The sequence below is a fragment of the Phragmites australis genome, chromosome 3 (assembly GCF_958298935.1).
Source record: "Phragmites australis chromosome 3, lpPhrAust1.1, whole genome shotgun sequence".
NCBI classification, from domain to species: Eukaryota; Viridiplantae; Streptophyta; class Magnoliopsida; order Poales; family Poaceae; genus Phragmites; species Phragmites australis.
Window position 1 is genome coordinate 7431742 of NC_084923.1, and position 16388 is coordinate 7448129.

The 16388-nt window shown below is 45.8% G+C and overlaps 1 protein-coding gene across 2 annotated transcripts; it reads left to right on the top strand.

Annotated features, from left to right (window-relative positions):
- The first annotated feature begins 2833 nt into the window (after nucleotides 1-2833).
- Nucleotides 2834-6832, top strand: LOC133911892 (microtubule-destabilizing protein 60-like). Of its 2 annotated transcripts, none has more exons than XM_062354348.1 (8): nucleotides 2834-3921; nucleotides 4019-4070; nucleotides 4163-4240; nucleotides 5207-5326; nucleotides 5628-5726; nucleotides 5836-5990; nucleotides 6212-6277; nucleotides 6434-6832. In XM_062354348.1, exons 1-8 carry the CDS (start codon nucleotides 2981-2983, stop codon nucleotides 6543-6545), a joined length of 1623 nt encoding a protein of 540 aa, XP_062210332.1. In that variant the 5' UTR covers nucleotides 2834-2980; the 3' UTR covers nucleotides 6546-6832. The 2 variants fall into 2 exon arrangements, with proteins under 2 accessions (XP_062210332.1, XP_062210333.1); XM_062354349.1 differs by having other exon boundaries at nucleotides 2835-3921; nucleotides 6447-6832.
- The last annotated feature ends 9556 nt before the right edge of the window (nucleotides 6833-16388 follow it).

The following is a 16388-nucleotide window of genomic DNA, read 5'->3' on the forward strand; positions in this document are numbered from 1 at the left end:
TGGAACACTAAATTTGTCTTATTTATCTATCAGTTAAGATGAAAGGTGTGATGTATCTGCTGTTGGAGTTGCTCTAATAACATATACTAATGTCTAAACCGAGGCTAGTAGAGTAATAGAACTTGGCCTAATAAAGGAGTGAGGCGAGCAAGGGTTAGTCGTGCCATACAAATCATTTGAGCAACCCAATTGACCAAGCGATTAATATGAGGTAGGGAACAACCGTCCAGCAAGGTCGCTGGCGGCCAGCGGCCGAGTTGGGCGCTCCTCTCCTTACGTGGGTACCATAGCCTACGTGACCTCTCCCTCCCTCCTTTGGTGTGGTGCCGGAGACGTCGGAGGAGGAGCCATCGCATCTCTTGCTCCGTAAGTAGGAATAAACGATGATTTGTCACTTAAAAAATTGACCTTTTAATTATGATATTCAATAAAATATGAGATAATATGAGCCAATAACTATAGATTAGAATGATAAATAAACGAAGTCATTTCTTTGCGGTAGAAAAAAATCAATTAAGTAGGCAGCAACAATGGATCCGAGAGTCGACGGCATGCGCCCATGCCTAGAAATCTCTAGGTGAGGCTAACTGTGTACCTAACCGACTGAGCATGGGTTTCACTTTGGCTCTGCAGGTTCGAAGCTGCAAAGGAGACGGCCACCGGAGCCGCCGGAGCCGCTGCGCTTTCAAGAGGAGGTGGAAGCCGGAGCCTCCGGATTGACCACATCCCTCAGCGAGCATTCAAGGTTCGATATTCTTCGCCTTGTTCATGTGACAGAAGCTGCCAAATTTCTGCAACACTTTGAGCTAAATGTAAGTAACGTAGAGTTTCTTTTTGTTCGAAGCTCTGGTTTCTCCTTGTAGTAGCGGGTTTACGAGTAATCTCATCACACAAGTATATATCGAGGAGCATATTAGTGCATGTTCATGTACATTTTGCTGTAACTTTCATCTCCGTACCCTATGTAGTGTTAACTTTTGTTGCTTTCATTTTATTTCAGATCGACGACTACATGTTGCCTTTGCACGATGACGAACCGATACCATTATTTCCACGCCAGCCGTGTGATCACCTCAAGGAGGCTGCATTCCGAGGATTCCTTGCCCACAAGGACATGGCTGGGCCGGCCTAATGTATCCTCAACAATTCTCAATCACTCGAGGTCCCGACCGTTCAAACGAAGTACCGGTATAGCCACACACGATTGCCGACATGTTTCTTCGCGCGGAGGACCCCCGAAATGTTGTGAACGTTCTATAACCCGTTGTATGCAGGCGCTGTGTCCGCTGCTTGTATTTATCTTGATGCCATTTCCATGTCGTGCATGTGAGTTGCTTCTTCCTCTTGCGTGGAGAATTCACTTCGATTCTTACTTGAACCCGTGCAACAATGTCGACCTGGCTTCAAGTGGCATAGGTACCTGCCAGAGCCTTACACGGTAATCATCGGCACATCACAAGGCTCGCGCATGCGTAGCGTTTTCCATGGGACATGTATTCTGTGTTTTTTTGTCGTTCTTGAGGTGCCCATGCTCTTGGACTCGACGCTCGGCCACATAGAAACCCAAGACCTGCCCTTGTCAGCTTCCTCCTTGCAAGCATCGATCTTGCACGAACAGCAACGGTGCACAGTATTCCATAGGCTACGGCCTACGAGCGCCGGTCAAGCTCCGCGGTCTGCACGAAGGCAACACGGTGCCGACCGCGCTCCGCGAGCGGGCATGTTTCCGGACGATGCCAAGCTCGCGCGACGAAGCCGAGCGCCGATCGCGACGTCGGGTTCGCCGTCGTGGCGGTCGGCGGGCAGCGCGCGCGGCACGCTGTACGACTCGTTCGAGCTCAACGCGATGGTCGTGCGGCTGAACCGGCTGCTGAACGGGGACGGGGGCAGCTGGCTCGCCGCGCCCAAGATGCTCTTCAGAAAGATCAAGGACGCGTTTCTTGGCGGCCGGCGAGGAGGTGGCTGATGAGTGGTTTGTAGTGTACGTGATGTCGTCTCCCTCCCGATCTCTGCGTGCGCGTGCAAATCTGTGTTGCTAGCTCCTTGCTTTGAGGCTTCTGTGTCAGCTTAACTAGGAGAAGCACCGCTTGGCATCTGATGGGGGGAACTGTTTGCTTTGGTTTTATCTTTATAGAAAGCCTAAAGAACGGTGTAACATGCCATATTGCCATGCATAGTAACAGAAACAAACCAATATCTAATCAGATTGCTTACCGCAAGTATAGAGAGTATATATAAATGCTTGAACACAACTCAAATATAATTATGTATTTAAATCCAACTAATGCATTTATAAGTTTCCATCCAAATGATATCAATTATTATCAGATACTCAATTGCACTCATATAGTCGTAATACGTGCGAGAAAACCGGCTGCGCCCAAAGAAGATGGACGAGTGGGTATCAAATTGGCATGCCGGCCGCGTTCTTGTTCCCTCTTCCTCTCTCACGACGTGGAGGTCCATCGTTGAGCTCGTTCGTGTTTTTCTCCCACATCGGTGCATGATCTATACACAATGCGATGTGATGTTTGGGAATCATGTGACTTACTGACCTGCTTACTGTAACATTAATCGCGAGAATTCCATCATCCCGGAATCATATCGCGATCGTTTGCATCTCCACGCAAGCCTCCGCATTTACAACCACACACCATCCGTCACCCACGGAGGTAAACGCATGTCTATGGCGCCGGGGGCCACGGACCCTGGACCACATGTGACAGAGACAGAGTAGACACGGACGAAGTGTAAAAACTCACAGCACTATTCGAACTCCTCGGGCGGAGCGCCTTCGGAAGAAACTAGCCGTTACGCCCCCAACGTTCCCTTTCCCCTCTCCTCAGTCCTCCCCTTCCTTTCCATCCCCTTCTGCTCTCCCATCCCCACCGTAACAGCTCGCCGAAGCGAATCCACCGCACAGGCGGAACGCAAACCCTAGGGTCGAATCCCGCCGCGCGGCGAGCTCCAAACCCCAGGGATGGTGACGGCGGCGGCCAGGACTCCGACCAAACCCTTGGCTCCCGCGGCGGCGAAGACTCCGACAAAGCCCATGGGCCCCGCGGCTGCGGCGAAGACTCCGACCAAGCCCTTGGGCCCCGTGGCGGCGGCGAAGACTCCGACCAAGGCCGCCGGCGGCTGCTCATCCTCTCGCGCGCGGTTCTCCCGCGCGTCCGAGAACTCCCACCCCAACATCCCGGGCTCCCCTCCCCCGCAGTCGACGCCGCCCAAGTCCGCAAAGTCCCCGGCTGCCACCGGCGCCAGGTCCGCGTCCGCCAAGAAGAAGCCATCCACGCCCGCGCCCGCCGCGCCGCCGCCGCCGCCGCGGGGGCTGGAGCGGCGATTCCTCGTGGCGAAGAAGGGCGCGCGGCGGAGGCGCAACGTCGGGAGTGTGGGAGGCGGCGGTGGGGGCGAGTTCGACAAGTGCCGCGAGGCCGCGCGCGAGGCACTGCGCGCGTCCCAGGAGGAGTTTTTCCGCAAGGAGCGAGCCGCGTCCACCGCCGCCGAGGAGAAATCGCATCAGGAGGAGGGGAAGGAGGAGAAGGCGGCTGAAAAGGATGGGAAAGCTGGCGCCTTCGAGGAGGGGCAGGAGGGGAGTGAGGCGGAATTGGAGGGAAGCAGCAAGGTGAGGGCGCTGAGGACGAAAGCGATGGCGAAGGCGATGAGCAGCGTTCCAGACCCCGGCGCTGGTCGAGTCAAGCATCTGGTGCAGGCCTTCGAGAGCCTGCTCACCATCGCTGGGGCCACCTCTGACGCCGACAGGGCTGGCGAGGGCTCCTGGGTGCTGCCCGGGTTGCAACCGTGGAAGGAGGAGGGCGAGTGTGATCTGGGGCTCCCACCGGTGTCGGTGTTCTCGTCCGCAGATTTCCTGAATGCAGGACCCAATAGGCTCTGTTCGTCACTCGATGGCAACAACGACAGGTCGGTTGATTTTGACCAACAAGCGGGACAAGTAAGTGTTTTCTGGTTTTTGGCAATGCAATGTTCTGATCTGACCAAAGCTTGTGCCTCATTTCAGGTTGAGCTGGGGCAGTAGGAGGTCAGATGGAGGCCGCAAGAGCAGAAGAAATGTAAGCATATCATAGTTTTCTTTTTCTTTTCCCTTTTGGGATCGAGCATGTTGGTTTCTTATGAGAATGTATGTTTGCTCTGCGATCGTCAGACATCTGAGTCGCTAAGGAACAGCTGGAACAAAAAACTCAAGGTCACAAGCCAACATCCATTCAAGCTAAGGACTGAGGTAATAACACAGCTTTTGTGCCGTCAAAGACGTGTCCTACGAGTTACAGTATAATGTTCCACGAGATCCATATTGTATAGTTGTGTTCACTAGTGGGCAAGCCAGGTAGTCAAATGCTTTGCATCAGCAAATTGAATCAATGGCAGAATACATCTTTATACATACACTGTATAACGTGTGGATCAGAGTGTGAAGTGTGTAACATACCGCTAGAAGTTGATTAGGATACAAGAACTGCACTGATGGAAACGAACTGTTGTCTGTTAGAAAGAAACATCATAGCATGTAGGATTTTTGTTTTAGGAAAAAAATGATAGATTACAGGATTTTGACAAACATTATGAGGGAAGGTATCAGAAAAGCACTACATTAGCTTAACCCTTGCTTGATAGTAATTTATATGATAGATTTGAAACCGTCATGTATTTCTATAGTGGCAAGAGTAGTTAGTTATAATTTTTTCTTATTAGCTGAGCCTTCTAGAACTTGCATTTAGAGCTGGCTTTCTATAATTCCACAGTCTATATCTGTGCATACTTCTTTGTGACTTTTTCTCCAAAGCCACAGTTAAGCTTACACTAGCTTGTACACTTCACAAGCAAACTGCACTGTGTACTGTTCTTCACTTGCGGTGTTTCCTAGATGTCAAGGGTTTGTTGTTTAGAAAAAATATAAGCTGGATGTGTTAAATGTTCTGAATTATAGACTCACTGTACTTGAGTGAATACTTTCTAGCATAATAGATTAAATGTCCCTAATCCAATGGTAGCACCAAAATGAATGGTTTCCGAAATTTGTTTCTGATTATCTTTATTGGTTTGCTCCATCATAAATATGCCATGCTGTAATTTGTCAAATTATACTTGCTCTTATGCTGCATCTAAACACATATGACTCGACAAACTTCAGATGCTTTATTTTTTAACTGAGCTAATTTGAGAATATTCAATCACAATGCCCTGACAGCAAAGAGGAAGAGCCAAGGAACAGCAGTTTGTCCACAAGGTGCAGGAAATGCTTATGGAGGAAGAGAAGAAGCGGATACATATTGCGCAAGGACTGCCATGGACCACTGATGAGCCAGAGGTTTGTGTTAGCATTTTCTTCAGAAGTTACTCAGATATTGCATATGCCATGTGAGCATAGCAAATTGGGAAATTGCTATCTTTGTATGTTCTTATTCTTCTCATGGCGCCAGATCATAAAAATTTACAAAGTGTCAATTGCTATCTGTTAGTTTGTTAGCAAAATTGACAGTGTCAAAATTTTATTGAAATAATTGCAGAGTTTCTCTGATCTAATTTTCTTTCTTTGGTGTTATGGAGGGAAATTTGTTTTCACTTTTCAGATAATAAAATGATAGATTTTTTTTCTGTCTCCGTTTCAGTGCTTGATAAAGCCACTTATCAAAGAAAGAACTGAGCCGATAGACCTTGTTCTCCATAGTGATGTACGCTCGGTTGAACGTGCTGAATTCGATCAATATGTAAGCCTCTAAAAACCCATTTTATATAGTACATTATGTGAGGTCTAATTTCGGCAAAACAATTTGTAATCATTGAATCTATATTTAATCATTTCTGTTTGAGAATTAGGTGTCAGAGAGGAACAAGTTCGCTGAGCAACTAAGACTTGAGAGGGAGCGGCAACAGGAGCTGGAGGATCAAGAAAGGATAAGACAACTGAGGAAAGAGCTTGTTCCTAAAGCACAGCCGATGCCATACTTTGATCGTCCCTTCATCCCAAAAAGGTGAGCATCGTGCTTCTTACCAAATTTTGATTCTTAGAAGGCTCAACAAGTTCCGTTTTTCCTGTAACCCTTCCACTTAGCCATTGTTTGAAATGTTTCAGTCTCAGTTCAATGCGTTGTGTTAATTAGTCAGTGCTGTTGGTTTACTTTGCATACTTGAGAGATGTCTTGCAATTTACGCTACTAACTGTTCATTTTTAACCTGTTTTCCTCTGTTAAAGATCTACAAAACCTGCTACAGTTCCCATGGAACCAAAATTTCACCCCCGGCCAGAAAAACAGTCGTGGTGAGTTTCTTCTGTCAAGATAAACTAAGCAGGTTTCAATATTTGTCCACAAAATTTGCAGTTTCCTGAGCAGAAATAGGAATACACCTTATATTTAGTTTATCTATACAAAGCATGCTCACCATGCTTGGTTATGTCAATGGTGGTGGCTGACAGTTACTGTCGACAGCGGCAGTGCATGGAGTCTGGAAAGCTGAAGCCACCGCCTCATGAGCTGTGTCAACGCCAACTGTATCTATCAAGAAACACAGAGCATCGCCACACATGATTTAGCATTTTAGCTCCATTCCCCCTCTTCTTATTTTTCCTTCTTGATTCATCAGCTCCTCCCGTGCGTCAAGAAATACTATAAGATTCATTTTTTTCTAGCTTGGATTACCTCCAAGTTCTGTTTTGTACATGCATGCATATCAGTAGCTCTGTGCTTCAGATGCAATCACACCAAGGTTCAGTTTTTGTTGTGCAAGAAACTGCAAAAGAAATTCAAAGACGAATTTCTGTGATATATTCTTGCCTCCAAATGTTGATTCGCCCCCTGCTATTCACTGTATTCATGAGTTACTAGAGATACCACTCAGTATATGGAAAAATTCTTGCTTCTTGTGGGTGCAGAGTGTGAGAGTGCAAGGAAAGACAATGCAATATTGTGTAGATTCATTCATCAGTACAGCTTATATAGACAGCACAACGCGTGGAGTCTACCGAGCTATGTCAGTCCGTGTACATGTCCGTTAGCACCCTCCCGCGGTCTTTGCATCGTTGCTTTACATGATGCATAGACTAGAACGAAAACCATTGAATGTAGCTGACGGCAATCCCTTTGTCATGACATCCGCAAATTGAATTGCAGTTGGAACATGCAGAATTGTGAACTCGCCAAGAGCCACCTTTTCTCGGACAAAATGAATGCCCAATTCAATGTGCTTAGTGCGCTTGTGATGAACTAGGTTAAAGACATGCACTTGTGATGAATATATAGCCGAGATATTGTCACAATAAACCATTGTTGCCTTTCCAATAGGATGATGAAGTTCAGCTAGCAATTGTCGGAGCCAACAACATTGACAACCAACAACATTGTCATTTGCAACACCTCGATACTCAGCCTCTACACGCGATCTTGAAACTGTTGGTTGTCTTTTTGATGACCAAGAAACCAAAGAATATCCAAAGTAAACGCAAAAACCTGAAGTCGAGCGTCGAGTATCCGGGCACATAGCCCAATCGATGTCAAAATAAGCAGTGATAGCTGTTGATGATGAACTTTTGTCATCTCATTCACATACCGAAAAATGTGTTTGAGCAATGCAAGGTGAGAATCCTTGGGTCATGCACATGTAAACATGCTTGTTGAACGACATAAGCTAGATCCGGCCTTGTCATCGTTAGATATTGCAAGCCACCTGCAATGCTTCGATACTCCGATGGATCAACAACTGAAGCACCATTGCCAGCAGCGAGTTTAGGCTTGGTGTCAACAAGAGTACTGGCCCGCTTGCAATGGCGCATGCCAGCGCGATCCAACAATTCCTTAGCACATTTTGCCTGTGAGAGGAAGAAGCCTCCCTTCGTCCTGGTCACCTGAATATCGAGACAAAAATGAAGAGGGCCCAGATCCTTCATGGCAAATTCAAAGTGGAGCCAGTCCATGATGCACCAAAGAAGCTCAGTGGAGGATGCAGTGAGGAAAATGTTGTCGACGTAAAACAAGAGATACGCCATGGAGGTCCCGCGGCAAAGAATAAACAGCTAGGTGTCAGAACGTGTAGCTGTGAACCTGAGTTACTGCACAAATTGTGCGAAGCGTGTGAACCAAGCCCGAGGCGCTTGCTTCAGTCCATATAAGGACTTTGACATAAGACAAATGTGATCAGGCCTGTAGGGATCAGTAGAACCCGCTGCTTGGTTACAGAAGACCTGTTCATCAAGAACACCGTGAAGGAAAGCATTTTTAACATCAAGTTGATTGACATCAATTGTGAGTCACCGCCAAAGCAAGGATTGTCAAAATGTGGCCGGCTTAACAACTGCGGAGAAAGTTTCGTCGAAGTCGATCCCCGATCATTGCTGAAAGGCACGCACCACCCATTGTGCCTTGTAACGTTTGAGCGATCCATCGACATTCAATTTGTGTCAAAATATCCATTTTACCGAGATGACATGGGCATGGTGAGGCCAAGGAACGAGGCGCTAGGTGTTGTTGTCGATGAGAGCATCATACTCCTCCTGCATAGCTACCTTCCAATGTGGATCACGCAGGGTAGCCCGCACACATGAAGATAGTGGCGAGATATCTGGCGTGCTGGAGATGTGCGCGTATCGTGGGTTCGGCTTGGAGACATCGGCGTAATCATCATATGCAGGTGGTGATCCGCAAAAGCTGGAAGTAGAGGATGACTCAGCAAAGAAGGAGCAAGAGATGGCGGACTAGCTGGAGGAATAACGCGAGGTTTAGGGCCTGAACTAACTGGACTGAGAGTTGTCAGATGAGCGACAATACGTATTTGCTTATCCAGAGCATCACAACCAGGAACAGGAGCAACGCAGAGGACTAGAGCATAGTGGCTAAAGAAGAGGAGAAAGGAAAGCATGTTTCATCAAAGAAAACAATGACGAGAGATGATGATGCGATGAGAGGAAAGGATATAGCAACAGTATCTATTGATGGTTAATTCCTGATAATGATTTCGGGGTGTATCGGTCGAGGGGTGCGTGAACAACGCTTGTGGGGTGCGTATGCTATGAACTTAAGAATACAGGGGTTATCTAGGTTCAGACCTATAGAAGGATAATAGCCCTATGTCCTGTGTATTTGGTTATCAGTGTTTTGAAACCGGTTACCAATGAGTTTTTTCGACTCCTCCCTCTCTTTATATACCAGAGAGAGAGGGTGAAATTGCAAGTGGACCCCTTATCTTTGATGTTACTGATGAGACCGTCCCATCCGTCAGACATCTCCATGCTCACCTCACTCCGGTCAGTCGATCTGCCCTATCTCCTCACCGGTCTTGCACACACGCATGCGAGTCCATCCCGTAGCATTTAACACTACGGGGTGGGGCATGACATCTCTGTACTGACCATGACCTGTCCGCTGGGAAGGAAAGACACTTGAGTGGAAAGTATTTAATAAGATTATACTAGTTTGGTGAGTATAAGCTCCGCAAGTAGCAAAGACTGGTCGTAGGATTTCCTTATGTGGTAAGGATCTTGGTCGCGAAAGCACAACTGGTCGTGCGAGCGTAGACTGGTCGCGTGGTGGGACCCCGGTCCAGGAAAAACCTTCTGCCAACTGGAATTGGCCGGTGTGGGTTCACAGAACAGGGGACCCGCTATTCTATACACGTTAGTATCCCTTGTATTCTGATGAGTAGCCAAGGAAAACACAACGTTCTGAAAGAGGAGCAAGTTTGTGTATTGTGGTGGCCATCATGTTAGGAAAGCAAAGGCAACCGAAAATGCAAAGATGTGTATATGAGGAAGGAGAGCCATACAACAGTTCAAAGGGGGTGGTGAGCTGTTTGTGCTTGCAGGGACACCTGTTAATCAAGTAGGTCACAGTGACTAGCGTTTCTGCCCAAAATCTGTAAGGCATTGAGGCATGAATGAGCAATGTCTACATTTTGTCATTCAAAGTGCGTAGAATTCGCTCAGCCTTCCCATTTTGCTGAGACATATAGGGACATGAGAGTTCAAATTTGATGTCATGCTATGAAAAGAAAGATCGCATGACATTGTTGTCGAGTTCACGGCCATTATCAGTTTGAATAGCAACAATGGGTCGAGAGAATTGAGTGGCAACATAGGCATGAAATTGCATCAATACAGGAGCAACATCAGACTTATGATGAATTGGAAAATTCCATGAGAAATGAGTAAAGTCACCTAAAATTGCCAAGTAAAATTGGAACCTGGAGATACTAGGCACTGGTGAAGTCTAAATATCACAATGTAATAACTGAAAGGGAAAACTTGTTTCTAAATGAGATCGAGAAAACAGGAGTCTAGCTGTGTTTTCCTAATCGACAAGAGTGACAGGGACTTGAGCCTTGTTTATTATAGCGAAAACAGAAAGATGCCAAAATCTTATGAAAGGAATCACAGTCGGGATGCCCAAGGCGATGGTGCTAGGTATTGGCCAAGCAGGTGAGCAGAGCCACTGATGCTGTTATTTAAGAGGAAGCCAGCTTGAGATCTCATAACGCAGAATCTCCTCCTTGGTTTGCAGATCCTTGATAGAGAATCCACACGGATCAAATTCAATAGAAACATTGTTATCACGCATAAGAGATTGAACAGATACAAGTTCTTAATGAGATGCGGTGCAATGAGGACACTAGGAAGAGAAAGAGGGCGAGAATATGTAGGAATGTGAGAAGAACCGATATGAGAGATAGGACATGTCGAGCTATTGCCGACAACCACATGTGAAGAAATAGGAAGGGGGAAATGGATGTGATGTTACCACTGGTTGATGACATATGTGTGGAGGCGCTGGTGTCGAGGATCCACTCATCACCATCATGCAATGGAGACTGCATAGTCATGTTATTGAGTGCTCGAATGAGCTGTGTCCGGTCCCAAGAGGGTGATAGGGAGCCAGAAGGTCTGGACATGTTGAGAGCGAACATTTGTGGAGCTGGTGTAGCAGCGCCGTAGAAGGAGAGTGGGGCGCTAGGAGTTATGGCGATCCTAATGCACCAGGTTGAGCCAGCAGACTAACCGAAGTGGGCGACGGCCGAGGCAGTGGCCAGGCTTGGAATAACCCAATCCATGGGTTCACTACAATGGGCTAGCCGGATGGCGATGGTGTGGACTGCTGGCGAGGGGCAGCGCCTGAGGAATGTGAGGAACCGTCTAAATAGTATTCCAATTAATCATCAGGATGATCATTTGCTTAATCACGACCACGATGATTAACTAGAATACCATCCTGATAGTCCTGACACTTGTTTTGTGCTCAAGATCAGAACACATGTCTTTCCAATATATAACATTACAACAAAGTTTAAGAAAGAGCGGATAATTAAATTATATTACAAGTTCTTAAATATTTAACTATTTATAATTATTTACATCAAAAGGGAGCTAGAAGGATAAAGAACACATTACCTCCTAACTAAACAAGAAATTACACAGCGGAAGATTAACACCTATCAACACCCAAAAACAAAGTAAAGTCATATGCCCTTAGGCTCCACCTAAAAGCACGCCACACAAGTATTTTGCACTACTCATTCCTACCACCTACATCGATAGGCGTAAAGTAGCCAAACACGAGCTCCTCCTCACCGGTAGAACCTGAAAAAACAGCGTGAGTACGAAGTTACTCGCAAGACTTAATCCATAATGAGTGCATATAATAACCGACTCTAAGGATTATGCATATAAGTCATTAGCAAAGAGTAGGCCATAAGGTTAAGTAAACTCCTATGCATAACCAAACTTACCACTTATATGTGAGTACCTCTACTTAACCAAAAATACCTTCCTACCATGAACCAACTACTTGCACATAAATGCAAATGGAACAATCTCATGTAATCAACAATCCTCAACAACCAAACCCAACATACTATAACATATCCCTAAATTCAGAAACTCTACGACCGATGCAGATGGACATAAGCATGCTCATGACCGAGAATACGACAATTTGAATTGTTCTTACACCTTGCATGGGGTACAACTTTACCCACATGACCCGGGACTATCCTCTTGGCCCCTGAGACAACATTTCTTATACCCAGAACTACTCACTTACACATGTCCCTATGGCACCGGGCTTACCGCAAGCGTGTCCCGAACACCTCAGCTCCCCATCACCTTACTTCTCCTTTATTTTTCTTACACGTCATTGAAAGTGCATCTAGACCCCCTAAGTGGGTTTTGGCTTATTGATGACAAAATTATTAAGGAACTAATATATTTATCGAAGCCATGAACAGATCTTAGTCTTAATTATGAAAACTCACGACGATTGACGCCCCTCAAAAAGAAAAGAGAAGCAATGAGTAGTACTCAATAGGATTTAAATTATTATATCTTTGAAATTGAGTCTAGGTTAGCCGTACTATTAAGAGGGTTGTATTTGTTTACTGTCATGGTGTCTCAATGCTCAAGGTAACCTTTAGAACCAATAAGTTGAGAGACACATTCACCCATGGACACCGGGAATATTGGCAGATGTTTAATGAGTCCGGAGTCTCCGGTGTTCACCGGATACTCCGGTCCTCAGTATTTAGGCCGAAGTCTCCGAGATAGACTCCACCAGAAGAGCCTCGATTCCAAATTTTTAATTATCCGGAGTATCCGGTGTTCACCCGACACTCCAGTAGTTGGTGAGTTTTTAGGCTGGAGTCTCTGAGGGAGACTCCGCCAGAGGTTGCTCGGTTAAGCATTTATTTTTGGAAGAAAAAGACTAGAGTCTCCGGTGTTCACCGGATACTCCGGTAGGAAAGATGTTTTTGACCGGAGTCTCCGAGAGAGACTCCGCCAAGGGTCGCTCGGTTAGTATTTATTTTAAAAGGCCGGAGTCTCCAGTGTTCACCGGATACTCCAGCACCTGGAGAGGCTGGAGAGTCCGGCAAGTCTCCGGACTTTGTCTCTGTGGTAGCTAAGCCTGGGCCGGAGACTTCGGTGTTCACTGGAGATTCCGGCAACTTAATAGAACCGTAACGACTAGTTGTGACATAGTTCTGAGACTGTTCTGACGCCGTTTTGGATTTTAGACTGGAGACTCCGGTGTTCATCGGATACTCCAGGGTAAGTGTGTCAGAATAGTAACGGCTAGTTTTTGAGAGTGAGCTATATATACTCCCACACCCCAAGCATTAAAAGCTTGCTGTTGCTGCTGAGCTCCACATTCATAAAGCCTTCCAAGAGCATTTAAAAGCCCTCCAAACATCTCTAGTGCCTATTTTTTGCGCCAAATTCGTGAAATTGTGTTTGGAGTGAAGTTGAGATATTTGAGCATTGAGTTTATCATCAAGCATTCGTTGTGATCATTTCTCTTGGAGTCTTGTGCTCCTAAATGGCAAGACGTCGCCCGTAGAGCACCCAATCATTGTGGAGTACCACGGGAAGTTTATAATCGACATCGACTTGAGTAAGGAAATTCTAGCTTGATCTTAGTGGTCGCTAGAAGAGGATAGGGTTGGAAAAGACCCGGCTCTTTGTGAGCTCCTCAACGGAGACGTAGGCACTTCTTTGTGAGGTGGCCGAACTCCGGGATAATCTCTTGTCTCATCATTTATGCAATTTCATTTAGTTTTGTAGTTTTGGGATTTTTCCCATTCAGTTAGTTTTGTGGTCATCTTGCTAGTATCTATTGTTGTTTAAGCTTTGTGCTGTTATTAGATCAAGTATCACCTTTTAGACTTTAGTTGTTCTCACCTTTTAGACTTCAGTTGTTCTCAGTTTCTATATAGACTGGAGACTCCGGACTAGACCGTATACTACGGACCGATCGGAGTATCCAATCTTCACCGGAGTATCCGGCATCTGTTTAATCCGCTGGTTAGTTTTAATTTTCAGAAAAGATTATTCACCCCCCTTTAGGCATCTTTAAGTACATTCAGTCATAGGGACACACGGCAAGCATCAGCACGACATATGATACTCAACTCATTCGTCTATTATCCGAATATATGGTTGTACGGAAAGTATTAAAGCCAACAACACCAACAGACAGTGCTTAAACGATGCAAGCGGGTTCCTCTCCTAAACTATACTGGGGATCTCCTCTATTGTAGAAGATACCTCTAGCACTACCCACATCTCGCTTCATCCTCACCTATCATACAACCTACATCATTGTTATTGTGTTTGTAAACAGTAAGTAAGCCCTAAGCTCGTGAACAATAGTTGCACCATCGCTCGACTTCTACCGGAGACCTATGCATGGTTAAGCATTTAGAATAACTCTTAAGTTAGACATCAATAATGTTATCAAGACTACAAGAATATGGATAATCAACAACTCAAGGTAGAGGTAATTGAATTCAATATAGATCCTACCCATATAATCCCGACATCGACTCGCTAACCATGCAATGATACATAAGCGACAACTTATCAATTTAGACTCCATTCAATTCAAAAAAAGGTGCAATATGCTTAGATGCTTACCTTGCTGCTCCGACGGTTGCCTGATACTCCCGGCGCAACACTCACAGAACTCTGGTAGATTGACGTCACCTTCACTCGCTTGGATCGCCGGCGTGACACTCTCTAAACGAAACAATAATGCATTGCATAAACAAATGAACGATGAAAAAATGTGCAAATGATGTATGCTTGAATAATAATACAATGCCGCGTTTTGAAAATATTTGCAAAAGACTGCCAAATGATTAGGGTTCTGAAGTTTGAAATCCCGGATAAGATAACCTAAGTGCACAAAGCTTTGAACTGGATGGCAGTCAGACTGGGGTATAACAACAGTTGGACCATAGAAGAGGTGGCGGTCGGCCCGGTAGGTTTCTAAGTGGCTAGACATCCCCAAGGTAGGCATGCTCCAGCGAAGGGGAGGCTTGGGGACAAGCTCGGGGACGACATAGGGGACTCGTGGACGATCTCCTCCTTTGATTTTCGGCCTCTGTTAAGCTCGAGTGGAGGATCTTCTCTCCCTCCTCTCTCTCTCTCTCCCTTCTTTCTCCTTTCTCTCTCTCTCTCTCTCAATCGAATGGGGAAAAACGACTGAGTGGGTGGTTGAGCGGATAATAGTTTGGTCGATGGCTTCAATGGCGGTCAGATCGGAAAGCTCGGGCGGTCAGATTGCCCCGAGATAGAGGCCAAAGTGGCTCTGCTCGTCTCTGGCGATCAGACCGATGGTGGTGCAGTTGGACCGCCAGGGGGGTCTTTTTCTAATTCCTTCCTAAAGGGTTTTAGATTGGTTAGGAAGACCCAACACATATGATGGAACGTGTATAAGATAAAGACACGTTTCCAAAATGTTTTAAACACTTAAAATATGATATTAAAGGGCCATGATGTTTATGCATGCTTAATTATGCAATTAGTATTTTGGGATGTGACAAACCTCCCCCTCCCTTAAAAAGAATCTTGTCCCGAGATTCGGCAAACTAAGGAAGAAAATGACGGTGGTGGAACGGGAAAGATTTTTCCATAAATGGAAATGAATTTCGTCGAAATCCATCGACAGAATGGAAAGACAACTATTGGCCCTTCACAAGAGCTGGCGGTCAGACCGCTGCTAGGCTCGGTCAGACTGCAGGTAGGCTTGATTAGACCGTGAAAACAGTAGTTGAACTGAAATCTATGCAGAGAGTTTCGGGCTCTAAATGACTCCGATGGTCAGACTGGCAGACAAATAGCAGTCAGGCCGATAGGAGTTTGTTCTCCTAGTTCGAAAGGTTTCTAAGTGCAATCATTTGAGAACAAACTTTCTATTCAACATGGTGATGATTATAAACATGTGATATGCTCCAATATGTAATATTACAACGATACACATTCTCAAAAAGTTTAGGATATTCAGAGCGGATTTTATCCTCACGCTCCTAAATCGCCTCATCTTCGGTGTGGTTGCTCCACTGCAGCTTGATGAACTTAATAGAGTGTCGTTGAGTCTTGCGTTTCGCTTCATCCAAGATTCGAATTGGTCACTTGTAATATGAGAGATCCGCTTGCAATTCTTGATTTGCAACTTCAGTGACTTCGGTTGGGACTCAAAGATATTTCTTCAGTTGCGAGACGTAGAACACATTGTGAATACTGGAGAGGGACAGAGGCAAGTCTAATTGGTAGGCTACCTCTCCACGTCGAGCAATGATTTGGGAAGGCCCTACATAATGAGGCACAACTTCTCTCAGACTTAAAAGCGTCGAACCCTTTTGAGAGGCGATACCTTGAGATATACAAAGTCCTTAATATCAAACACAAGTTCTCGTCGGCGGCTGTCTACATAGCTCTTCTATCGGGACTGAGATGTGAGGAGACACTTGCAAATAGCCAAAACATGCTATTCTGCCTCTTTGACTAAATCCGGGCCTAGAAATGCCCTTCATCGGATTCAGACCAATTCAACGGTGTTCAGCATCTTCAGCCATAGAGAGCCTCAAACGGCAACATTTCAATACTCATCTAG

Bases quoted from the DNA above. Each gene is read 5' to 3' on its own strand.
- LOC133911892 (XM_062354348.1), top strand. From the start codon at position 2,981: ATGGTGACGGCGGCGGCCAGGACTCCGACCAAACCCTTGGCTCCCGCG. The intron at 4,071-4,162 runs GTAAGCATATCA...TGCGATCGTCAG, and splicing joins GCCGCAAGAGCAGAAGAAAT to ACATCTGAGTCGCTAAGGAA. The intron at 4,241-5,206 runs GTAATAACACAG...ATGCCCTGACAG, and splicing joins CATTCAAGCTAAGGACTGAG to CAAAGAGGAAGAGCCAAGGA.